The sequence below is a fragment of the Ranitomeya imitator genome, chromosome 6, assembly GCF_032444005.1.
Source record: "Ranitomeya imitator isolate aRanImi1 chromosome 6, aRanImi1.pri, whole genome shotgun sequence".
Lineage (NCBI taxonomy): Eukaryota > Metazoa > Chordata > Amphibia > Anura > Dendrobatidae > Ranitomeya > Ranitomeya imitator.
This window is the reverse complement of record NC_091287.1, coordinates 153,996,627-154,024,010: the sequence shown is the minus strand read 5'-3', so window position 1 is coordinate 154,024,010 and position 27,384 is coordinate 153,996,627. Positions and strand designations below refer to the sequence as shown.

General features: G+C 44.8%; 1 protein-coding gene across 1 annotated transcript in view; it reads left to right on the top strand.

The window, feature by feature from the left end:
* The window catches only part of SUGCT (succinyl-CoA:glutarate-CoA transferase), a 1,605,135-nt gene that overhangs the window by 36,402 nt on the left and 1,541,349 nt on the right, over positions 1-27,384 (top strand). Inside the window, exons 4-6 of the mRNA XM_069730210.1 lie at positions 6,041-6,126; positions 8,416-8,466; positions 12,608-12,728. Coding sequence (XP_069586311.1) covers positions 6,041-6,126; positions 8,416-8,466; positions 12,608-12,728 — 258 coding nt within the window. The remainder of the gene's footprint in view (positions 1-6,040; positions 6,127-8,415; positions 8,467-12,607; positions 12,729-27,384) is intronic.

Genomic DNA, 27,384 nt, shown 5'->3' with positions numbered 1-27,384 from the left:
TGCGTCTCAGAGCTACCAGCAAGCAGAAAAACAAATATAGCAAGCTGGACAGAAAAAATAGCAAACTTAGCTTATGCAGGATAAACAGGCCACAGGAACGATCCAGGAGGAAGCAAGACCAATACTAGAACATTGACTGGAGGCCAGGATCAAAGCACCAGGTGGAGTTAAATAGAGCAGCACCTAACGACTTAACCTTATCACCTGAGGAAGGAAACTCAGAAGCCGCAGTACCACTCATGACCACAGGAGGGAGCTTGGCCACAGAATTCACAACATAGACCATCATTTATTTTTCAACAGGACAATGACCCCAAACACACCTCCAGGCTTTGTAAGGGCTATTTGACCAAGAAGGAGAGTGATGGGGTGCTACGCCAGATGACCTGGCCTCCACAGTCACCAGACCTGAACCCAATTGAGATGGTTTGGGGTGAGCTGGACCGCAGAGTGAAGGCAAAAGGGCCAACAAGCGCTAAGCATCTCTGGGAACTCCTTCAAGATTGTTGGAAGACCATTCCTGGTGACTACCTCTTGAATCTCATCAAGAGAATGCCAAGAGTGTGCAAAGCAGTCATGAAAGCAAAAGGTGGCTACTTTGAAGAACCTAGAATATAAGACATGATTTCAGTTGTTTCACACTTTTTTGTTAAGTATATAATTCCACATGTGTTAATTCATAATTTGGATGCCTTCAGTGTGAATGTACAATTTTCATAGTCATGAAAATACAGAAAAATCTTTAAATGAGAAGGTGTGTCCAAACTTTTGGTCTGTAATGTATATATACTGTATATATGTTCACAGTTACACTCTGACTTGGCTGATATATTAATGTGGCAATCTGTAAGTCCTAAGTTAGCAGTTTTTCGAAAGAGGCCTCTAATGAATGACAGAAGCAAAGCTTAGCTTGTTAATGTTTATTTAAAGACTGTTTTACTCTTCACAAAGAGCAAAGGTGAATGAGTTGCTAGTATGATATTATTTATTGCACTTGCAAACAAAACTTGTTACACAATGAAAACATTCCATGACTTATTCACTATTTTGTACAAATTAAACTACTAACACAGTCATATAGAGAACTTAGCCCCTATAAATTTTATACCTGTAGTGTGTATTTCACTACTTTAGTTTTATTACATATGCTACTTAGGAGTCCTCAATGCAGCCTTGTTGTGTCCAAGCAATCAGTGCACCATTCTGCCCCCACAATGAGCATCCTCTGCTTGATTGACAGCATTCGCAGTGTAAGTGCTCGCACGCTTTGATTTTTCTGTCACAACATACAGAATCACACAGTAAATGGTCAATACAGGGCAGAATGAGGGCACACACACAATGCCAGCACGGGCGCGCTCTCATCCTTGTCTCCTCTGGAATGCATGCTTGCTGCATACAGGATCGCACAGTACTGGGAGGTTGCTTGCGCTCTTCTACTGTATGTCGGATATGCAAATAGTTGAATTTGAGTTTTGGGGATGACATTTTTCAGAAAGACATGGAGGTGATGTGTCCTCATATTGACTAATGGGTACAGAAAGGGTTAAGAATCACAGAAAGTTGTAAAATCGAGAGCCAATAAAGATGAACATGTAAGCACAGATCCACATAAAGCCCCCCACAGGCCGCCCTGAAGCACGAGAATCTCATTAACTGAAAGCTACAAATATAGATTAACCCCTTCACGCCGTACTAGTACCGTGCATGTCTTGTCTCCCTCTTTGATGTGGGCTCTGGTGGTCGGCACTCATAGCAAGTGAGGAATTCTGCTACATACAGGCAATCTGATCATCGACTGTATGTAGCAGAGCTGATCAGGTTATGGCAGCTTCTAGTCTCCCATGGAGACTATTGAAGCATGCCAAAAGTAAAAAAAAAATGTTTTAAAAAATATATATAAAATATATATATAAAAGTTCAAATCACTCCCCTTTCGCCTTATTCAAAATAATACAATTAAAAAATCAAACATAAACATAATTGGTATTGCCGCTTTCAAAATTGCATGATCTATCAAGCACTCTATCAAGCTATAAAAAGAATTAACCCGATCGCTAAGCGGCATTGAAATGCAATAACGGGCGATCAAAAGATGTGTCTGAACCAAAATGGTTTCACTAAAAATGTCAGCTCGGCACACAAAAAATAAGCCCTCACCCAACCTGAGATCACAAAAAATAGAGACGCTAAGGGTCTCGGAAAATGAAGCAATTTTTTTTTTAACAAACTTTGGATTTTTTTTCATCGCTTAAAAAAGAACCTAGACGGTGTCTATGAACACTTAATGACCTGGAGAATCAAAACGGCAGGTGAGTTTTAGCATTTGGAGAACTTGTGTAACCAATGGTTATATAATTCTTGTGATTATTATATTCTAAATATTGGATCTAATATGTATGTTCCCTTGGATGTTTTAGATGTTTTTAAAATTGTGTGTGGCTTTCTGGTTTGGAAATAAAAACATTTGTATTTACTTATTGTGGTGATCCTGACTCTGTGCATGTGTCACGTCTGCGGATACTCACCCATCCGTCGCCTGCCTCCAGCGCATCTCCGACGGGGTCCCTCGCTACTCCCCGTCTGTCTTCTCAGGGTCGTGGCGTGTCAGCGATTCGAGCATGCGCGGTCGCGTTTTCCCGCCGCTAAGCCCTCTTGGAGGTCGCGACCCGCTGGCTCCGCCCCATCATGGCAGTGCCCATCGGGTATTTCTTCTCGGTGTCAGCACTGATAAGTTGCCTGGTTATCTTTCGCGGGTTACGCTAGTTTTCCTGCTGGCATACTCCCTTGTTCCCTGGCTCCCTTTCTCTGTTCGCTCTTCCGTTCTCAGCCGTACCAACCCTGTCTCTCACCAGTGTCTGCCCCATGTTTCAGCTGTACCAGCTTGGCGCCTCAGCCATACCTGCCCTGTGTCTCACCCGTGTCTGCCCCGTATCTCAGCCGTACCAGCCCTGTGTCTTGCCGTGTCTACTCTGTGTCTCTCCCGTACCAGCCCTGTGTCTCTGTCGTATCAGCTCCGTGTCTCTGCCGTGCCTGCTCAGTGTCTCGGTCATACCCGCCCTGTGTCCACTCCTGCCTACTAGTTCCGTTTATTCCTGCTAGTCATTACCTTTTTCGTTCCTCTTTTGCAGCATCGTGCCACCGCTCTGTCTCTGGTCCTCCTGGCCCCATATACCTCCCATATTCCATAGTTTCCGTTTGTTCTCTGTTCTCATCTTCCGCCTCCATGCCCCAGTCTCTTCCCTCTCTTTATTTACCCTTAGTCGCCCCTTTGGCTCCAGCCGTTGTGATTCCTTCCAATTTGGGCCTCCCCCTAACGCTCCCTGTATAGGGGGTGGTTCCATCAGGTCCACTCGCCCTTGGGGGCTCTAGAACTATAACGCTGAGGGTCCTCTTTCGGGTCTTTTCATTCGAGTCCTGATAGCATGTACTCTTTTCTTTGGTTTTGTTGATATATTCATGCTTTACATGCACTAAAGTGGTCCCACCCTTACTGATTACTTCTATATTAGTTGAAGGTGTCCACTTAAATTTATTTACATTTGGAGAACTTAGTAAAAAAAAATCCAAAAAAACAGTTGTGGAATTGCATTTTTTTTTGCAATTTCAGTGCACTTGGATTTTTTTTCCCATCCTGAAAAAAGCAAGCCCTCACATGGCCATATTGATGGAAATGTCAAAAAGTTATGGCTCTGAGAAGGAGGGGAGCTAAAAACAGAAATGCAAAAACGAAAAAGGGCTCCGTCATGAAGGGGTTAAACAACAACCACAAGATGTATTTCATGAACCAAGGATTAATTTTAATCAGTATTAGGCTGCCGTCACACTAGCAGTATTTTCAAAATTCCAAAATTGTGCTGATGTAAAGTAGACATGTGGGAAATGTTACTCATTAAGTATTTTGTGTGACATATCTCTGTGATTTAAGGACATGAAAATTCAAATTTGGAAAATTACGACATTTTCGCCAAATTTCCATTTTTTTCTCAAATAAATGCAAGTCATATCAAATACATTTTACCACGATCATGAAGTACAATATGTCACTAGAAAACTTTCTCAGAATCACGGGGATCCATTGAAGTGTTCCAGAGTTATTACCTCATAAAGGAACAGTGGTCAGAATTGTAAAAATTGGCCTGGTCATTAACGTTCAAACCAACCTCGGTGGTAAAAGGGTTAATCATACCACTCCTGTTATTCAGCTCCGAACACAAAATAATACCCCCACTGTACAAAAATACAGTATTATATCCTCACACAACTCCCCACATACTATATTTCCAGACAGTTCCCCACTTTTTATGATGTCCCCACATAGCTTCTCAAAAAGTATGATGTCCCAAAATTCCCCAACCCTCCACCTACACTGTATGATGTCCGCAGAAAGCCCCACCACACAGTATGAAAGCCCCATCACAGCATGATATCCCCATACATCCCGTCAAACAGTATGATATCCTTGGAAAGCACCCCACACAGTATGATGTTTCTACACAGTTCCCTATATAGTATGATGTCCCCACACAGCCCCTCAAACAGAACAGTGTCCTAAAATGCCCCCACACAGTATCATGTCCCCTCACACAGTATAATGTTCTCACAAAGCCCCTTTCAAAATATGATGTTCTCTCAGAGTGTGATGTCCTCACATAGCTCCTTTGCACAGTATTATGTCTTTACACAGCCTCGTTAAGGCACAGTATTATGTCCCCTTCTCAGGCCACTTAGGGTACAGTATAACGTCCCGATACAGGCCCTTCAGGGCACAGTGTAATGCCCCACATGGGCCACCCAGGATACAATATGATGTTCTCACACAAGCCCCTTAGAGCACAGTAGGGCAACCCTATACAGGCACATGGTGTTCTCTTAGACGCACAGTCTCTGAGGGAAGAAGGAGCTGATGGGTGTCTGTGTAAGAAGAGAGACCGGACCAGGGGTACCTTTTTCGTGCCTGGTCCAGAACTGTCGGAACTGTCACCTTTGTTATCTGGGGGAAAGCTTAGAGAACTGGACCGACCTTTGCACTCGACAGCAGGGGGCGTAGCTAGGATAAAAAGGGTAGAGAGCGCGAAACGGCAGGGAGACTTGGCGGGAACACACAGAGAGCAGCAGGGGAAGTTTGGTGCTCCGTCCTCTGAGAACCGTGACAGCGTAGGTCTGTGCTACTTGGTCCCTGCTGCCACCTACAAAGACTGACCGGAGAAATGTATTTCGCCCGTGACTCCTTCTGCTCAAGGTACTCAATGCCACGGGTCCGTGAATAATGCGTGCGTGCCGCCTAAGGGATACCAGGTGACTTACATAGAACTTAACCCTTATTTGCCCGCTTAATACTGCCGAGCTTTATCAAGCTCCTACAGTGTGGGAGACTTCTCTTCTCTCGGCGACTCAGGACCCTGCGCAAGATGTTGAGGACTCTTCTTCACCACCAGGAACGAGATCATCAACACCCACAGTTCTACACCGGACCCTCCGCGTGCTGACCATGTCGGCACAACCGTGTACATCAAGAACTCTGCACGCAGGAAGCCATCGGGCTGATAAGTTTACTCTTAATGAACAGTCGTGATGTCCTTTTTCCCTCATTGCTTCCCCCAGCACACAGATTGTGCTACTATCACCTGCTTATACTTTTCCCTCTCCCTGTGTGGAGTATACCCCTGTTACAGTAAAGTTAATTTTAACGCTTGCTCTGCCTCTTGTCCGTTACTGCATCCCGCAACCTGCTCCATCATTGTACTCTTGATGATGCAGCTACTGGCATAAATGAGATGCTGGGTGAGGTGGTGACTACGGGATGCCACAGTTTCCGGCCCTTTGACTGTCCTAGTCCGTGAACCGCACTGAAACTAACAAAGGCATGCGTGTGGCCTTGTCTGCCCTAGAGTCTTTCCATTGGATATAGCTACCGTGTCAAGATCAATTAGTAAATAAAGTACTTGGGTCTATATATTATTATTATGTGGCTTTTTTGTGCCAGATTTTTAAAGTATTTTTTGGATGTATAACATGGAATTATATTATTTTTTTACAGGCTCTGGAGATGATACAAGGTCATGGGGACCTCCTTTTGTGGGAACTGAAAGTGCTTATTTTCTTAGTGTGAACAGAAATAAGAAGGTATACATAGAACTCTTTTAAAACAACAATTCCAACCACTATATGGGTGCCCGTCAACAATAGGTGTGCGATCTTTGAAGTGGCAAACTTCTTGTTCACTTTGTATATGACAACCTTTTTGATATCTATGGCACCCATCAACATTAATTCTTATTTCCCTTCAGTGTAGTAATGATGTGCTTTATGTACACAGTTTCACTGTTTTTGTATAGATATCAGCTTTAGTGAATAAAAAAGTGTACACACCCCTGTTAATATGGCAGGTTTTTGTCATATATAAAAAAGCACACAAATAAAAGTAATTTCAGAACTTTTTCTACCTTGACTTACAACCCATATGCTGTACAAATCCATTGAGAAACAAACTGAAACAATTTTTAGTGGAGAAATCAAAGTAACAAAATTAACTAAAATAGTGTGGTTTCATAAGTGTCAATACCCTCCTGCAATCGGGAATGTGTTTAGAATTAGCCAATCACAATTAAACTCCTGTTAAATAGTAGTCAATGCACATCTGCCATCATTTACAGTGCTTTTGATTAACGTCACGTACAGTTGTCTTGTTCTAGTAGGATTTTCTTGACATTCTATACGTTGCATTGTAGAGCAGAAGCCATGGCACAGCTTAGAACACACCAAAGGTATCTCATTGTTGAAAGATAAGTCAGCAAAAGGGTGCATACTATACCAGGCATTAGATATATCATAGAGTACAGTCTACTACAGTCTACAGTACACTAGGATACAGTATCCCAGATGTGGCCTAAATTTGTCAGTGACATGACCTAGAGCTGGATCTCCCACAAAAAATGATGACAAGACCTAAAGAAAATTTGTCCAGGAAGCTGCTAAGTGGCCTACAACAGCATTAAATAGTTGCAGACATTTCTGGCAAATAATGGCCGTTTACTGCATATGACAGCAATCTCCCATATTCTCCATATATCTTGCTTGTGGGGTAGGGTAGGTCTGAGTTCATGAGATTTCCATACTCTGGGGCGGCCTTTGGAGGGGGGGGGGGAGTCAATGATTAGGTATTAATAATGCAGCTTCTCATAGGTTATTGATCCATCACTGACCGGCCCCCTAGTTTACATAATGAATATACTGTATGTACATACTGCTAAAAAAAATCCCTTCGCAGGCAGGCACCAGCCGTGGCCCCCTCGCCGCAGCATAGTCGCATGTTCACTGTGTTGTTAATAAGTGTGCTTGAGGTTATCCTGTTTCATGAGGAGTATATAAAAAAAAAAATTAAAATGGCGCCCGCCGCACCTGTGCAGTAGCAGCAATAGGTGTATATAGAGGTGATCCGATATCTGCTACTGCACAGGTGCCGGCGGCACCGTCATGGAGGAGGATTTTTTTTTCTTTTCTAGCAAGATGGCGCCGCTGGCACCTATGCAGTAGCGGCTATCGGATCACCTCTATATACACTGATATCTGCTACCGTGCAGGTGCGGTGAGTGACATTTTAAAAGTTTTTTTTTTTTATGCACCTCAGGAAAACCTCAAGCACATTTATTCTTAACACAGTAAGCATGCGAGTATGCTGCACTGCAGGTGCCACGGCTGCCACCCCGCAGGCCGCCCCGGAGCATGAGAATATCATTAACTCAAAACTGAGAATAAACAACAACCACAAGACGAATTTCACCCCCCAAGGTATCATTGTAATCAGTATAACGGCACCGACGTGACACTGTGTGTAGGTTACTGTGCACAATCCTGCTGACAGGTTCCCTTTAAATAAACCATTATGAAAGGTCATCTTACAGCATTCTAAGCTAACAGAGTGCTGTCAATCAATTGTGGTAATGGAGGGGGCTACAAAATGTGAGCAGTATGTCAGTGAGCACATATAATGCTTAACAATGTGGTCTCATGACTAGAGATGAGCAAATGTAATCGGGTCAGGGCTTATTTGGCAGGCTATAGCGCTTACCAAATAATCTGCAGAGGGAACCCGGCTTCCTAGATTGGGCCGGTTGATCAGCTGTTCGGCTCTGCAGCTGCATGTGTCGCGGTTGTGTGACAGTCACAACACACGCATGGAGAGCCCAACAAACAGGCTCTCCAGGCTGCAGATTTCAATTTGTTTCAAGTCTGCAAGGAAAAAAATAAGCAGCATGTGCATGAGATTTCAGACATTTCATTCATTTTGTAAAATTCATATATAACAATGCATTTTCTCCGTAACAAAAACACGTGGCAATAACGCAATGTGTATTCATACACTAAAAGAATGTTGTGTGTTTCATTCATTTGCTTTCTGTTTTATTTTGGCAGAGTATAGCTATCAATATGAAAGATCCCAAAGGAACCCAAATTATTAAACAGGTAAATTAAGGCATAATTAGAATAGTGATTATTAGTAAATTTTGTTAATTTAAATTTGATTCTTTTGAAATAAATAGTATATTTGTCTAAAAAACTGTTTATACGGGACTTTATAAGGAGCAAAAAATGTACCTTTTGGCTAGGTTCACATTGCGTTAGGGCAATCCGTTTAATGGATCCTTTACTTAGCGGCACTAACGCAATGTAACGGATCCGTTAATGCACCCATAGACTTACATTATCATAACACATGTCAAAATCAGCACTTTGTGACGCACCCTCGAACGCGGTTTACTGCGTTTTCGGGTACGTTAGGTCTAACACACAGCGAACGGATGCGTTCGCTGTGCATAGACCTCTATTGCTAACGCATGCCAACGCAATGGTACCATGCGTTAGCGCGATTGTAGAAAAAAAGAGATTTTGGGCATCAGCGTTTGCGCATCCGTTTAACAGATCCGTTAAACGGATGGCAATAATGCGATGGGAACCTAGCCTTAGCACTAACAGTCAAGTCATTTGAACTTACCAGCCTGTTGTGTCCGGCTCCGTTCTTACCTGACACAGAGTGGTCACAGACTGCTCCTGCCAGGGATTCAGAAGCCTCTGCTGATGTCAAATCTACAGAGCAGAGGCTTCTTCACTCTGCTCTGTTGACAGAGAGGGATTTCCAACAACATTGTGATTGTTAGACAGATCCCTGCTGTTTAACTGGGATAGCTGTCACGCACAGTGTAGGAAAGACTACAGTGAGGAAAAAAAGTATTTAGTCAGCCACCAATTGTACAAGTTCTCCCACTTAAAAAGATGAGAGGCCTGCAATCGACATGATAGGTAGACCTCAACTATGAGAGTCAAAATGAGAAAACAAATCCATAAAATCACCTTGACTGATTTGGTAAGATATATTTTGCAAATTATGGTGGAAAATTAAGTATTTGGTCACCTAAAAACATACAAGATTTCTGTCTCTCACAGACCTGTAACTTCTTCTTTAAGAGGCTTCTCTGTCCTCCACTCATTACCTGTAGTAATGGCACCTGTTTGAACTTGTTATCGGTATAAAAGACACCTGTGCACAACCTCAAACAGTCACACTCCAAACTCCACTATGGTGAAGACCAAAGAGCTGTCGAAGGACACCAGAAACAAAATTGTAGCCCTGCACCAGACTGGGAAGACTGAATCTTCAATATGCATGCAGCTTGGTGTGATGAAATCAACTGTGGGAGCAATAATAAGAAAATGGAAGACATACAAGACCACTGATAATCTCCCTCGATCTGGGGCTCTATGCAAGATCTCACCCCGTGGGGTCAAAATTATCAAAAAAACGGTGAGCAAAAATCCCAGAACCACATGGGGGGAACTAGTGAATGAACTTCATAGTGCTGGGACCACTGTAACAAAGGCTACCATCAGTAACACACTACGCTGCCAGGGACTCAGATCCTGCAGTGCCAGACTTGTCCCCCTGCTTAAGCCAGTACATGTCCGGGCCCTTCTGAAGTTGGCTAGAGAGCATTTGGATTATCCAGAAGAGTATTGGGAGAATGTCATATGGTCTGATGAAACCAAAGTAGAACTGTTTGATAGAAACAAAACTTGTTGTGTTTGGAGGAGACAGAATGCTGATTTGCATCCAAAGAACACCATACCTACTGTGAAGCATGGGGTTGGCAGCATCATGCCTTGGGGCTGTTTCTCTGCAAAGGGACCAGGAAGACTGATCCATGTATATGAAAGAATGAATGGGGCCATGTATCGTGAGATTTTGAGTTCAAACCTCCTTCCATCAGCAAGGGAATTGAAGATGAAACGTGGATGGGTCTTTCAGCGTGATAATGATCCCAAGCACACCACCAGTGTAATAAAGGAGTAGCTTCTTAAGAAGCATAAGAAGGTCCTGGAGTGGCTTAGCCAGTCTCCAGATCTCAACCCCATAGAAAACCTTTGGAGGGGGTTGAAAGTCTGTGTTGCCCAGTGACAGGCCCAAAACATCACTGCTCTAGAAGAGATCTGCATGGAGAATGGGATAACATAACACCAACAGTGTGCGCCAACCTTGTGAAGACTTACAGAAATCGTTTGACCTCTGTCATTACTAACAAAGCATATCTAACAAAATATTGAGATGAACTTTTGTTAATAACCAAATACTTATTTTCCACTATAATTTGCAAAATAAATCTTGCCAAATCAGACAAGGTGATTTTCTAGATTTGTTTTCTCATTTTGACTCTCATAGTTGTGGTCTACCTATGATGTCAATTACAGGCCTCTCTCATCTTTTTAAGTGGGAGAACTTGCACAATTGGTGGCTGACTAAATACTTTTTTTACCCACTGTAAGTGCAACATGAAGAGATGAGGGGAAGGGAGCCCAACACTAGGGAAGGGAGTAGTGGAGACCCCTAGGCACATCTAAACTCACCCTGTCTGCCCTAAATGTCCCTAAATAGGTTCTGTACCTATCGCCAAGCACCTGTACCTTCCTGACCCTGGCAATAAGCCCTGCTTAGGGAATGACGGGATGAGCACTAGTTGATCCCAACTACCGTTAAAGACAGCTGGGATAGACAAACAAGGGGAACACTTATCTTAAGTAGACTCAAAGATGTAACACAGACGTCCTCCAGCAACACCAAAGAGGAAGATAGCGACTGCTATAGCAAGCCTCAATAGGGGGAAATGGAAATATCATTGACGATTCCCAGCAGCAAGCTGGGAGTCTATAAACACCCAGGTCCAGGTGTGTCAATTAGAGCTGGAGAAAGGTTGCCACTTGGTCAAAAAGTCAGAAGAGTTAAGAGGGTGTCTGTATAGCCAAATGCAGAGACCTTCTGCAGCTAGATGCAGTGCGACTATCTGCAGCTTCTGACATACCCATGACAGTAGCTGTCTGTCATTCCTGCACACAGACAAGAAGCAATGATGTCACCATTTCTCCATCTGCCAGACCACTGAGGTCTGTGATTGGTTGCAGCGGTCAGATGATCATTGGAAGTTTTATGATGACGATCTGCTCAAAGTATCCAGACAGCTTTGGGTAATCAGAGGCTGCATTGATCCAGTAGCTGATGGAATAGTGTCATCACCACTTCCTGTTCCGTGTAGTGGTATACGCTAGATAAATGTGGGTTCTGGTACGTAAGTATGACTGAGGTCTTTATACATTTCTAGTTCCCTGATCAAACTTTTATTTTTCTCGGATAGCACCCTATAAGCTTAACGGGAATTTGCCAGTAGGATCAACCCTTCTAAGCCCAGCTATATCGGCATGTTGGTCACAGGAAGCTGAATAAAATACCTTGATATCTACAATCAGATGAGAAATCCATATTTTTCATATATCTAAATGAGCTGTTCCAGGCTATGGGCTGGACATTGATCTGCATGAGAATCTGCCTTCCGAGATTATTTTCAATAAAAGGTGGCGTTGCTAGTGTGAGACATGTAACAGAACAGTAGAATTGAATTTTGTCTCATAACGAACATATTAGCAGCTGCAGTTCTCGCAGCTCGGCTGTATTGCAACAACATTGCAACGCTGGCTGCCTGTGAAATGCTGGATGAAGCTTAGAGGAACCTGCAGATGTGTCAGGTATAATCGCACACAGCTCTGCAGTGAGATCAGGAGAGCGGCCATTACACATTACATTGGTAATGCAGATCAGTGTCCAGCCCATAGCCTAGAACAGCTCATTTACATATAAGAAAAATGTGAATTTTCTAGAATAAGGCATCAGATCACAGATATCAAGATATCAATTTATTCAGCTTCCTATGACCTACATGCCCATGTAGATGACCTAGGAGGGTTGAGCCTACAGACAGTTTCCCTTTAATAATTGTAACATAACAGGTAAGCTACATGAATGTATTAAATGTATATCGAGCTGCCACTCTTCACAATCATATTCTATAGAGCTCATGTTTTATACACTTAAGGTGCAATTCATTTCTCTTTAAAAAATGATGTTGGTTTGGATCTGATATACTTTCTTGGAAAAGGTTAATGTTTTTGCTTGTTTTTGAAGGCTTTTAGAGCTAAAACCCTAATATTCCTAGAGTATACAACTTAGGGTATGTTTGCATTCTTTTTGTGTAATTAATGTAATATCAATGTATTTATTTTTCAGCTTGCACAAGCTTGTGATGTTCTCGTAGAAAATTACATTCCTGGAAAGCTAGCTGAAATGGGTTTAGGTTATGAAGATCTGATGAAAATAGCCCCTCATATTATATATTGCTCTATCACAGGTACGATTCTGTAAAGTTCTCATTTCTGCTAAGGAATGTGTATAATGCAGCATAGTTTGGAGAAAGAACCACTCTATTACTAGCCAAAACAACAAAAAAAAAATGGATAGGAGCAATCAGAGAATAGAGAAAAATGTAAGAGGAAAAGTCTATCCCTGCTCGTCCCTACCCAACCCCTGCTCACAGTGATTGACACCTGGCTGCTTTATTTCTGCATACACATCATCTGGCAATTGCTGAGAAGAAGACTAATAGCTTTAATGGGAATATGTTTCCAGGTTTCAGCTATCAAAACTGAGAGCAGCATAATGTAGGGGCAGAGATCCAGATTCCAGCTATGTATCACTTACTGGGCTGCTTGCCGTCATTTTGATAAAATCACTGTTTTATCTGCTCCAAATCTACAAGATATCTGAATGTAGAGGTGTAGAGGTGTGTATAATCCCACCTATATTACTGATTGGCAACTTTCTGCCTATGTACAGTGTAAACAGAAATCTGCCACTCTGGTAGGGGCGGGGTTATACAGAGCTTATGAATATGCTTGACTATCTGGCAGCAGGTTTACTAGTCCTCTAATGATAATCTCCTGCTGATTAAAAAAGTGATATACAATGGCTTGCAAAAGTATTCACCTCCTTGGCTTTTTACCTATTTTGTTACGTTACAACCTGTGTGTAAATATTTTTGTAATCCGATTTGTGTGTGATGCATCAGCACTAAAAAGTCTCATTTGGTGAAATGAAGTGAGAAAATATAGACATAAATTAAATGTATGGGATAAAATAACTAAAAATTGGAATGTGCATATGTATTCACCCCTTTTGTTATTAAGCCCCTAAAAATTTCTGGTGCAAGTAATTACCTTCACAAGTCACATGCTTAGAAAGTCCATCTGTGTGCAATCTAAGTGTCACATGTCTATCAGTATATACACACCTTTTCTGAGAAAGAAATCTTCAAACAAGTCAGGGACAAATTTGTTGCAAAGCTCAAGTCAGGGTTGGATTTAAAAAAAAATAAAAAATTAATGATCACACGGAGCACCATTAAATCCATTATCATCAAATGTAAAGGACATAGTACCACAACAAACCTGCCAAGAGAGGGCCACCCACCAAAACTCTCAGCCCAGGCAATAAGGGCGTTAAACAGCAGCACAAGACCAAAGGTAATCTTGAAGGACCTGCAGAGTTCCAAGCAGAGGCTGGAGTATCTGTCCATGTCACCACAATATGTTATACACTCCATAGACGTGGACTTTATGGAAGAGTGGGCAGAAAAAAGCCGTACATTCGAAAATTATAAGGCTCGTTTTGAGTTTGCCAAAAGACTTGTGGGAGACTCCCCAAATGTAAGGAAGAAGGTGGTATGGTGAGATGAGACCAAATTGTAACTTTTTGGACACCAAGGTAAACTCTAGGTCTGGCGAAAACCATCACAGCTCATTACCCCAGGAACACCATCCCAACAGTGAAACATGGTGGTGCGGGCATCATGCTGTGGGGATGTTTCTTGGCAGCATGTCATGCCGTTGCTGCCGTCGCCTCTTCCCACTGCAGCTCGCCGGGTGCGCGCGCGCGCCGCATTCAGCTCTGCGCGTGCGCACATCTGATTCCTCTGTTGGCGCTCTTTCCTGTCCTCTCTGTCATCCTGGAGGACTGTAACCCGGAAGTAGCTCCCATGCTGCTATGTAAACTGCTTCCTGCTGCTTCTCTGTGCCTGATGTTCATTTGTGTTTACAAGTGCTTCTGGCCACCTGTGGTCTCTGAGCGTTCCTAGCTCTCTGACTTTGGGTCTCCTCCGCCCTCTGCAGTGCCTGCCTGTTTCCTGTGTTCCTGCCTTGTTCCTTCAGTTCCTTTTCCTCTGCAGTACCTGCCCGGCTCCTATATCTTTTCCTTGCTCCCGTCAGCCTCGGTCTCTCCATATTGTCCTGCCAGTCTCCGTGCCTCTGTAGCGTTCCCATCTTCTCCCTTGTCTCAGTATTTCCTTTCTGTTCCCTCTTTCCCTTTGTGCCTGCTGTGTTCCCATCTGTTCTCAGTCGACCCTCCAGCTTCCGTGGCGATAGTCCCTCACGGGCCTGCCCCTAACTCTCCCTGTATAGGGGGCGGTCCACCTTGTCAGCTCGTCCGAGAGGGGTTCGTCATCACGGTCCAGTGGGTCCACTCTCCGTTTGAATATACATGCTCTAATCGGACTGCACTCGGGTGACATCCGAGTGCAGCCAGATTCTTACAGCGTCACAGTAACATCAGGCCATGGACCCCGCTGGAGTCTCTGCCACTCAAAAGGAGTTACTCTTTTTGCGTGAAAACCAGACTAGGATCATGTCATTTTTAAAGAATATGGAGTCTCGCCTAGCGGCTTTACAGCCTTCTGATCCTGGTATTGCTCCGCAGTTGGTTGCCCTTCAGCAGGAGCTAGGTCAACAACGGGACACTCTGTCCCATATTTTGAATTTTATGGCCTCCATTAATGATCGGCTTCGCTCCCTCCAGAATGTGGCCTCTGGTTCCACTCCTGTCTCTGCGCCACAACCCTCTCCCCGACTTGCTAGACCTCCTCGGTATGGTGGGGATTCTAAAGCGTGCCGTGGCTTTCTTAATCAATGCCAGTTGCATTTTGAATTGTCTCCGCTACTTTATCCTACCGACCGAGCTAAGGTTGCTTTTATAGTATCCCATTTGGAGGGTGAGGCTTTGGCATGGGTTAATCCCCTCTGGGAGCGTGATGATCCTTTGGTCTCCCAACTCAATCCGTTCCTGGATACCTTCCGTAAGGTTTTTGATGAACCTGGTCGTCTGGTCTCTACCACTGAGTCCCTCTTTAACCTTTACCAGGGTACTCTCTCAGTAGCCCAGTACGCCATCCGTTTCCGGACTCTGTCCTCAGACCTTGGGTGGAATAATGAGGCTTTGGTTGGAGCGTTTTGGCGTGGTTTGTCTTCACGGATTAAGGATGAGTTGGCGGGACAGGACACTCCCACCTCTTTGGATGATCTTATCTCCTTGGCCATACGCATTGATCTGCGCTTTCAGGAGCGCACTCGTGAGCTTGCCAGAGAGAGGAGACCTCTTCGCCAGACCACTGTTGCTCGAGGGACTTCCTTTTCTCAAGCAGCCCCGGTGGCTTCTTCATCTTCTCCTGAACCCATGCAGGTCGATCGCCTTAAGTCTTCTGAGCAACGCCGCAAAGAGAGACTCGCACAAGGTCTTTGTTTTTACTGCGGCAGTGCCTCTCATCTCTTACGCGCGTGTCCTCAGAAGTCGGGAAACGCATCCGCCTAGGACAGGTAAGAGAGGCCTTCCTAGGTGGTTATGATTCCTCTCCGCCTCTGGTTTTGTCTGTTATTCTTCATTTAGGTTCCCATCACTTTTCTCTGGAGGCTTATGTTGATTCAGGAGCGGCTGGGAACTTTGTTCAGCTCGAGGTTGTTAACAGGCTTGGGATACCTGTTAGACCCTTGGAGACTCCTAGACAAATAGCTTCTGTCGATGGTCAGCCTTTGCGGGAGACCGTCAACTTGGTTACGGAGGAAGTCGAACTTCAGATTGAAGCACTTCATCGTGAGAAACTGGCCTTTTATGTTTTACCTTCTTTGTCTCATTCTTTCCTTTTGGGTCTTCCTTGGTTGAGGGATCACGAACCCACGCTGGACTGGCGTACTGGAGATGTTCTACGGTGGGGACAGTCTTGTCTGAACAGGTGCCTGCTTCCCGTCAAGCCTGCGTCCTCCTCTTGGTCTGCTTCGGAATCCATGGGAATTCCTCCTGCCTATTGCGCTTTCTCGGACCTCTTTAACAAGAAGGAAGCGGAGATTTTGCCGCCGCACCGTTCTTATGACTGCCCGATAGACCTTGTTCCTGGTTCTACTCCACCTAGGGGTCGTATTTACCCATTGTCTCCTACCGAGACGCAAGCCATGTCCGAATATATTCAAGAGAATCTGGCCAGAGGCTTCATTCGAAAGTCTTCCTCACCTGCAGGAGCTGGGTTCTTCTTCGTTAAAAAGAAGGACGGTTCTCTTCGCCCATGTATAGACTACCGGGGTCTCAACACCATCACGATCAAAAACAAGTACCCACTTCCTCTCATACCAGAACTCTTTGATCGTCTGCGTGGAGCACGAATCTTTACCAAATTGGATCTCAGAGGAGCTTATAATTTGATCCGTATCCGTTCTGGTGACGAGTGGAAGACTGCGTTTAATACCAGAGATGGTCATTATGAATATTTGGTTATGCCCTTCGGTTTATGCAATGCACCCGCAGTCTTCCAGGAGTTCGTAAATGATGTTTTTCGGGATCTACTTTACACCTGTGTTGTAGTGTACTTGGACGATATCCTTGTGTTCTCTCCAGATCTGTCTACTCACAGAAGAGATGTACGGCAAGTACTTCAGCGTTTGAGAGAGAATCGGCTGTATGCAAAACTGGAAAAATGTGTCTTCGAACAGTCATCTCTACCCTTCTTGGGTTTCATCATTTCCGACGCTGGTTTGTGTATGGATCCGGGAAAAGTTTCTGCTGTGCTCAACTGGCCGCGTCCTCTTGGAGTGAAAGCAATTCAGCGATTTCTTGGATTTGCTAACTACTATCGGCAGTTTATACCTCACTTTTCCTCTCTTTCAGCTCCAATCTCCTCCATGATTCGGAAGGGTGCCAATCCTCATCTGTGGTAGTCTGAGGCCGAAGAGGCTTTCCGGTCCATCAAGCAAGCCTTTGCCTCAGCTCCTATTCTTCATCGTCCAGTGGCCAATAAACCCTTCATCCTTGAAGTAGATGCTTCTGCAATTGGAGCTGGAGCTGTGCTCTCGCAGAAATCCTCTTCTGGTCGTCTTGTGCCTTGTGGTTTTTTCTCAAAGATCTTCTCCTCCTCGGAAAAAAATTATTCCATCGGTGATAAAGAACTGTTGGCATTAGAGGAGTGGCGGTACCTTTTAGAAGGGGCTTTACATCGTTTTATAATCTACAGCGATCACAAGAATCTGGTGTATATTCGTTCTGCGCAAAGACTTAACCCTCGGCAGGCCAAGTGGGCCTTGTTTTTCGCCAGGTTTGACTTCGAACTTCGTTTTTTGCCAGGAAATAAAAACTCCAAAGCCGACGCTCTGTCTAGGTCATTACAGGTGGTGGATTTGGAGGACGAGCCTGCACACATCATTGATCCTGCCAGAGTCATCACAGTTTCTCCAGTCTCTCTTACTTCGTTGCCTCCGGGTAAGACCTTTGTCGCTGAAGGGAACAGGAGACGTGTCTTACTTTGGGGTCACGCCTCCAAACTGGCTGGACATGTTGGTTTCAAAAAAACCTTTCGTTTGATCTCTCGTTTTTACTGGTGGCCAACGTTGTCTAAGGATGTCCAAAGTTTTGTCGCCTCTTGTCCTTCCTGTGCCAAGAATAAGATTCCCAGGCAACTACCTTCTGGGCTTCTACATCCTTTGCCAGTACCTTCCTCTCCGTGGCAACATTTATCTATGGATTTCATCACTGATCTGCCTCATTCTTCTGGTTCCACCGTCATCTTCGTGGTCATGGACCGTTTCTCCAAGATGGCTCATTTCATCGCTCTCCCAGGTTTACCTTCTGCTCCCGAATTGGCAAAGATTTTTGTTCACCATATTTTTCGTCTTCGTGGTCTTCCTTTACATATTGTTTCTGACCGAGGTGTTCAATTCACCGCCCGCTTCTGGAGATCCCTCTGCAGATCTATGAACATTTCGCTTGATTTTTCTTCGGCCTACCATCCACAGTCCAATGGCCAGGTGGAACGTACTAATCAGACCTTGGTAACTTATCTCCGCCATTTCTCCAATTCTCATCAAAATGATTGGTCTGACTTACTGCCATGGGCTGAGTTTTCTTACAATAACCATCCCAGCGAAGCTACTAACAAATCTCCATTTTTTATCGTCTACGGTCAACATCCTGGTCTTCCTCTTCCGGTTCCTCCTGTCTCTACTGTACCAGCGGCTGATCTTCTGTCTAGAGAGTTCTCCAGGGTCTGGCAGGAGACCAAGTCCGCCCTTGAGTTGACTCAAGTTAGGATGAAGAGACATGCGGACAAAAGACGTCTTGATTCTCCTATATTCCATCCTGGGGACAAGGTTTGGGTTTCCTCTAAATTTATCCGTCTCAAAATCCCTTCACATAAGCTGGGTCCTCGCTATATCGGTCCATTCGAAGTTTTGTCTCGTATTAATGACGTTTCTTACAAACTTAAGTTGCCTGCCTCTCTGCGTATTTCTAATTCTTTTCATGTGTCTCTCCTTAAACCTGTAGTTTTTAATCAGTTTCATTCTTCTAACCTTTGTTCTCCTTCGCCTGTTTCCGAGGATGATGTCTTTGAGGTTAGGGACATCTTAGCCATGAAAAAACTTAGAGGGAGAACTTTGTTTTTGGTTGACTGGAAGGGTTTTGGTCCTGAGGAGAGGTCCTGGGAGCCTCGAGAGAACATTCGGGCTCCTCATATTTTGTCCCGGTTTCTTTCTAGTCTTAAAAAGGAGGGGCGTAAAGGTGGGGGTACTGTCATGCCGTTGCTGCCGCCGCCTCTTCCCGCTGCAGCTCGCCGGGTGCGCGCGCGCGCCGCATTCAGCTCTGCGCGTGCGCACATCTGATTCCTCTGTTGGCGCTCTTTCCTGTCCTCTCTGTCATCCTGGAGGACTGTAACCCGGAAGTAGCTCCCATGCTGCTATGTAAACTGCTTCCTGCTGCTTCTCTGTGCCTGATGTTCATTTGTGTTTACAAGTGCTTCTGGCCACCTGTGGTCTCTGAGCGTTCCTAGCTCTCTGACTTTGGGTCTCCTCCGCCCTCTGCAGTGCCTGCCTGTTTCCTGTGTTCCTGCCTTGTTCCTTCAGTTCCTTTTCCTCTGCAGTACCTGCCCGGCTCCTATATCTTTTCCTTGCTCCCGTCAGCCTCGGTCTCTCCATATTGTCCTGCCAGTCTCCGTGCCTCTGTAGCGTTCCCATCTTCTCCCTTGTCTCAGTATTTCCTTTCTGTTCCCTCTTTCCCTTTGTGCCTGCTGTGTTCCCATCTGTTCTCAGTCGACCCTCCAGCTTCCGTGGCGATAGTCCCTCACGGGCCTGCCCCTAACTCTCCCTGTATAGGGGGCGGTCCACCTGGTCAGCTCGTCCGAGAGGGGTTCGTCATCACGGTCCAGTGGGTCCACTCTCCGTTTGAATATACATGCTCTAATCGGACTGCACTCGGGTGACATCCGAGTGCAGCCAGATTCTTACAGCGTCACACAGCAGGGACATGGAAAATGGTCTGAGTCGAGGGGAAGATGGATGGTGTGAAATATAGGGATAAATAATAATAATAATCTTGGGCAAAATCTATGTCAGTCCGTCAGTGATTTGAGACTGGTTCGGAGGTTCACCTTCCAATAAGACAATGAGCCAAAGCATACTGCTAAAGCAACACTCGTGTGGTATAATGAGAAACATGCAAATGGTGTGGCCTAGTCAAAGCCCATACTTTAATCCAATTGAGAAACTGTGGTCAGACTTGAAGATTTCTATTCACTAAAGGAAACCATCTAACTTGAAGGAGACTCTACAAAGTACTGACTTCAGGGGGGTGAATGAATGGTTATACACACTGAAGTTTTCAGTTGGTTTGTCCTATGAGTTGTTTGCCTCAAAATAAGAAGTAAACCAAATGTTCACAGTCGTAGGCATGTTCTTTGCATGATCTCATGAAAGCTCTCTGAACAATTCCAGGGGGAAATGGGGGTTGAATACTTTTTGCAAGCCGCTGTATATTATCAAAACTACTGTAAGCATCCCAGCAAGTGACACATCACTTTCTATCTCTGCATTATGCTGCTCTCAGATTAGGTAGCAAAAACCTTGTGACAGATTCCCTTTAAGGGGGAATTTTTCAAGCAACTTGTGATTCCCGTTGTGGACTAAAAAAGTTGCAAATTTATCAGGGAGTGTCAGTACTGGTGTGGGAAAAAGAAGCTGCACATCGGAAAATAAGGGCATCAAAACTACTGCTGGCAGCGGAGGGCTCCGAGAAGCACCCAACATGCCAGACAATTGTTATGTTTGCTAATGACAGGTGTTATGAAGGCAATCCAGAAACACAGTGTGCTTAGCGATCAGAGCGCACACAGTGATCTGACAAATACCCAAAAATACAAGAACGAGCTCTGAGACGTGGAAACTCTGTAGACTGCACACCTGATCCTATCCTAAACACAACTAAAAGCGGCTGTGGATTGCGCCTAACAACTACCTAGGCAACTCGGCACAGCCTAAGAAACTAGCTAGCCTGAAGATAGAAAAATAGGCCTGACTTGCCCCAGAGAAATTCCCCAAAGGAAAAGGCAGCCCCCCACATATAATGACTGTGAGTAAGATGAAAAGACAAAACGTAGGGATGAAATAGATTCAGCAAAGTGGGGCCCGATATTCTAGGACAGAGCGAGGATAGTAAAGCGAACTTTGCAGTCTACAAAAAACCCTAAAGCAAAACCACGCAAAGGGGGCAAAAAAAACCCCACCGTGCCGAACTAATGGCACGGCGGTACACCCTTTGCGTCTCAGAGCTTCCAGCAAAACAAAAGACAAGCTGGACAGAAAAAAAGCAACAAAAAAGCAAAAAGCACTTAGCTATACAGAGAAGCAGGTCACAGGAACAATCAGGAGAAGCTCAGATCCAACACTGAAACATTGACAAGGAGCAAGGATAGCAGCATCAGGCGGAGTTAAGTAATGAAGCAGTTAACGAGCTCACCAGAACACCTGAGGGAGGAAGCTCAGAAGCTGCAGTACCACTTGTGACCACAGGAGTGAATTCAGCCACAGAATTCACAACAGTACCCCCCCCTTGAGGAGGGGTCACCGAACCCTCACCAGAGCCCCCAGGCCGACCAGGATGAGCCGCATGAAAGGCACGAACAAGATCGGAAGCATGAACATCAGAGGCAAAAACCCAGGAATTATCTTCCTGAGCATAACCCTTCCATTTAACCAGATACTGGAGTTTCCGTCTAGAAACACGAGAATCCAAAATCTTCTCCACAATATACTCCAATTCCCCCTCCACCAAAACCGGGGCAGGAGGCTCAACAGATGGAACCATAGGTGCCACGTATCTCCGCAACAACGACCTATGGAATACATTATGTATGGAAAAGGAGTCTGGGAGGGTCAAACGAAAAGACACAGGATTGAGAACCTCAGAAATCCTATACGGACCAATAAAACGAGGTTTAAATTTAGGAGAGGAAACCTTCATAGGAATATGACGAGAAGATAACCAAACCAGATCCCCAACACGAAGTCGGGGACCCACACGGCGTCTGCGATTAGCGAAAAGTTGAGCTTTCTCCTGGGACAAGATCAAATTGTCCACTACCTGAGCCCAGATCTGCTGCAACCTATCCACCACAGAATCCACACCAGGACAGTCCGAAGACTCAACCTGTCCTGAAGAGAAACGAGGATGGAACCCAGAATTGCAAAAAAATGGAGAAACCAAGGTAGCCGAGCTGGCCCGATTATTAAGGGCGAACTCAGCCAACGGCAAAAAGGACACCCAATCATCCTGGTCTGCAGAAACAAAACATCTCAGATATGTTTCCAAGGTCTGATTGGTTCGTTCGGTCTGGCCATTAGTCTGAGGATGGAAAGCCGAGGAAAAGGATAGGTCAATGCCCATCCTACCACAAAAGGCTCGCCAAAACCTTGAAACAAACTGGGAACCTCTGTCAGAAACAATATTCTCAGGAATGCCATGTAAACGAACCACATGCTGGAAGAACAAAGGCACCAAATCAGAGGAGGAAGGCAATTTAGCCAAGGGCACCAGGTGGACCATTTTAGAAAAGCGATCACAGACCACCCAAATGACTGACATCTTTTGAGAAATGGGAAGGTCAGAAATGAAATCCATCGAAATATGTGTCCAAGGCCTCTTTGGGACCGGCAAGGGCAAAAGCAACCCACTGGCACGAGAACAGCAGGGCTTAGCCCTAGCACAAATCCCACAGGACTGCACAAAAGTACGTACATCCCGTGACAGAGATGGCCACCAGAAGGATGTAGCCACTAACTCTCTGGTACCAAAGATTCCAGGATGACCAGCCAACACCGAACAATGAAGTTCAGAGATAAGTTTATTAGTCCACCTATCAGGGACAAACAGTTTCTCTGCTGGACAACGATCAGGTTTATTCGCCTGAAATTTTTGCAGCACCCGCCGCAAATCAGGGGAGATGGCAGACACAATGACTCCTTCCTTGAGGATACCCGCTGGCTCAGATAAACCCGGAGAGTCGGGCACAAAACTCCTAGACAGAGCATCCGCCTTCACATTTTTAGAGCCCGGAAGGTACGAAATCACAAAGTCGAAGCGGGCAAAAAATAACGACCAACGGGCCTGTCTAGGATTCAAGCGCTTGGCAGACTCGAGATAAGTCAAGTTCTTATGATCAGTCAATACCACCACGCGATGCTTAGCTCCTTCAAGCCAATGACGCCACTCCTCGAATGCCCACTTCATGGCCAGCAACTCTCGATTGCCCACATCATAATTACACTCAGCGGGCGAAAACTTCCTGGAAAAGAAAGCACATGGTTTCATCACTGAGCAATCAGAACCTCTCTGTGACAAAACCGCCCCTGCTCCAATCTCAGAAGCATCAGCCTCGACCTGGAACGGAAGAGAAACATCTGGCTGACACAACACAGGGGCAGAACAAAAACGACGCTTCAACTCCTGAAAAGCTTCCACAGCAGCAGAAGACCAATTAACCAAATCAGCACCCTTCTTGGTCAAATCGGTCAATGGATTGGCAATGCTAGAAAAATTACAGATGAAGCGACGATAAAAATTAGCAAAGCCCAGGAACTTTTGCAGACTTTTCAGAGATGTCGGCTGAATCCAATCCTGGATGGCTTGGACCTTAACTGGATCCATCTCGATAGTAGAAGGGGTAAAAATGAACCCCAAAAATGAAACTTTCTGCACACCGAAGAGACACTTTGATCCCTTCACAAACAAAGAGTTAGCACACAGGACCTGAAAAACCATTCTGACCTGCTTCACATGAGACTCCCAATCATCTGAGAAGATCAAAATGTCATCCAAGTAAACAATCAGGAATTTATCCAGATACTCACGGAAGATGTCATGCATAAAAGACTGAAACACAGATGGAGCATTGGCAAGTCCGAACGGCATCACTAGATACTCAAAATGACCCTCGGGCGTATTGAATGCAGTTTTCCATTCATCTCCTTGCCTGATTCTCACCAGATTATACGCACCACGAAGATCTATCTTAGTGAACCAACTAGCCCCCTTAATCCGAGCAAACAAGTCAGATAACAATGGCAAGGGATACTGAAATTTAACAGTGATCTTATTAAGAAGGCGGTAATCAATACACGGTCTCAGCGAACCATCCTTCTTGGCTACAAAGAAGAACCCTGCTCCCAGTGGTGATGACGATGGGCGAATATGTCCCTTCTCCAGGGATTCCTTCACATAACTGCGCATAGCGGCGTGTTCGGGCACGGATAAATTAAATAATCGACCTTTAGGGAATTTACTACCAGGAATCAAATTGATAGCACAATCACAATCCCTATGCGGAGGTAGAGCATCGGACTTGGGCTCTTCAAATACATCCTGATAATCAGACAAGAACTCTGGGACCTCAGAAGGGGTGGATGACGAAATCGACAAAAATGGAACATCACCATGTACCCCCTGACAACCCCAGCTGGATACCGACATGGAATTCCAATCCAATACTGGATTATGGGTTTGTAGCCATGGCAACCCCAACACGACCACATCATGCAGATTATGCAACACCAGAAAGCGAATAACTTCCTGATGTGCAGGAGCCATGCACATGGTCAGCTGGGCCCAGTATTGAGGTTTATTCTTGGCCAAAGGTGTAGCATCAATTCCTCTCAATGGAATAGGACACCGCAAAGGCTCCAAGAAAAACCCACAACGTTTAGCATAATCCAAATCCATCAGATTCAGGGCAGCGCCCGAATCCACAAACGCCATGACAGAAAACGACGACAAAGAGCATATCAAGGTAATGGACAGAAGGAATTTGGACTGTACAGTACCAATGACGGCAGACCTAGCGGACCGCTTAGTGCGCTTAGGACAATCAGAAATAGCATGAGTGGAATCACCACAGTAGAAACACAGACCATTCAGACGTCTGTATTCCTGCCGTTCAACTCTAGTCATAGTCCTATCGCACTGCATAGGCTCAGGTTTAACCTCAGGCAGTACCGCCAAATGGTGCACAGATTTACGCTCGCGCAAGCGTCGACCGATCTGAATGGCCAAAGACAAAGACTCATTCAAACCAGCAGGCATAGGAAATCCCACCATGACATCCTTAAGAGCCTCAGAGAGACCCTTTCTGAACAAAGCTGCCAGCGCAGATTCATTCCACTGAGTGAGTACTGACCATTTCCTAAATTTCTGACAATATACTTCTATATCATCCTGACCCTGGCACAAAGCCAGCAAATTTTTCTCAGCCTGATCCACTGAATTAGGCTCATCGTACAGCAATCCGAGCGCCAGGAAAAACGCATCGACACTACTCAATGCAGGGTCTCCTGGCGCAAGAGAAAATGCCCAGTCTTGAGGGTCGCCGCGCAAAAAAGAAATAATAATCAAAACCTGTTGAATAGGATTACCAGAAGAATGAGGTTTCAAGGCCAGAAATAGCTTACAATTATTTTTGAAACTTAGAAACTTAGTTCTATCTCCAAAAAACAAATCAGGAATAGGAATTCTTGGTTCTAACATAGATTTCTGATCAATAGTATCTTGAATTTTTTGTACATTTATAACGAGATTATCCATTGAAGAGCACAGACCCTGAATATCCATGTCCACACCTGTGTCCAGAATCACCCAAATGTCTAGGGGAAAAAAAAAAGTGAACACAGAGCAGAAAAAAAAAAAAATGATGTCAGAACTTTTTCTTTCCCTCTATTGAGAATCATTAGTTTGGCTCCTTGTACTGTTATGTTTGCTAATGACAGGTGTTATGAAGGCAATCCAGAAACACAGTGTGCTTAGCGATCAGAGCGCACACAGTGATCTGACAAATACCCAAAAATACAAGAACGAGCTCTGAGACGTGGAAACTCTGTAGACTGCACACCTGATCCTATCCTAAACACAACTAAAAGCGGCTGTGGATTGCGCCTAACAACTACCTAGGCAACTCGGCACAGCCTAAGAAACTAGCTAGCCTGAAGATAGAAAAATAGGCCTGACTTGCCCCAGAGAAATTCCCCAAAGGAAAAGGCAGCCCCCCACATATAATGACTGTGAGTAAGATGAAAAGACAAAACGTAGGGATGAAATAGATTCAGCAAAGTGGGGCCCGATATTCTAGGACAGAGCGAGGACAGTAAAGCGAACTTTGCAGTCTACAAAAAACCCTAAAGCAAAACCACGCAAAGGGGGCAAAAAAAAAACCCACCGTGCCGAACTAACGGCACGGCGGTACACCCTTTGCGTCTCAGAGCTTCCAGCAAAACAAAAGACAAGCTGGACAGAAAAAAAGCAACAAAAAAGCAAAAAGCACTTAGCTATACAGAGAAGCAGGTCACAGGAACAATCAGGAGAAGCTCAGATCCAACACTGAAACATTGACAAGGAGCAAGGATAGCAGCATCAGGCGGAGTTAAGTAATGAAGCAGTTAACGAGCTCACCAGAACACCTGAGGGAGGAAGCTCAGAAGCTGCAGTACCACTTGTGACCACAGGAGTGAATTCAGCCACAGAATTCACAACAGACAATTGACCCTGCAACTGGAAATGCGACATTTTTGGTTTCTGGTGCTCTCAAGCCTGATCCTAAACCACCTGGGTCAGATTTGTCACCTGATCATACAGTGTACGAATAGAATCCATAATGGTGGAAAAAAGTGTCAGGCTAGTTGTAATGTGACAAAAGCTACTACTCTTGGACAAACCATGAGACAGGGTAGTCAAGAGGTTTGGGGTCAGATATCAAGAGAGTTTGTCATAAATTAAGGTGGAAAACAGAGACATAGTAAGGTCTTGGTTCGAGGTCAGAATTCCAGGAAGATAGTGGATCAAGACAAAGTGGCTAGGCAAATGGATGGTCAAAGGCAAATCCAAAGACGGGCAATAAACATCAGATTACAAGAACTCAGAGCACAGAGACACATGAAGGAAACCTTGCACGTCCCTGCCCTGGTTGGGCGGCTGGACTGTCACTCAAAACACTGACAGTTTAGCATGCCCCAGACCTAGACTGAACGGCTGAACTGTGTCTAGACACACCAATAGAAAGAATCGTGACACTGAGCAATTTAAAAGGGGTTGTCCACTACTCGGACATCCTTTTCTGAATCCCTGAGTTTCCCCCATAAAAATAATAACACTTATACTCACCTTCAGTGCTGTTACAGAGGTGTCAGCTCTGGCTTTCCCAGGGATTGATTGACAATGTTACTTCACGCAATCCATGCAGTCAATCAGAACTGGCTTCACTCTCCTTGCCTACGGGTGTAATTGACATCTGGAGGAAGTGAGAGCTGCCTGTATAGGTATTTGGATTTATGCAGGTATTTGGTTCCCTGACTTGTCCCATCTTGACTTGTTCTATTTTGGCTATCTGC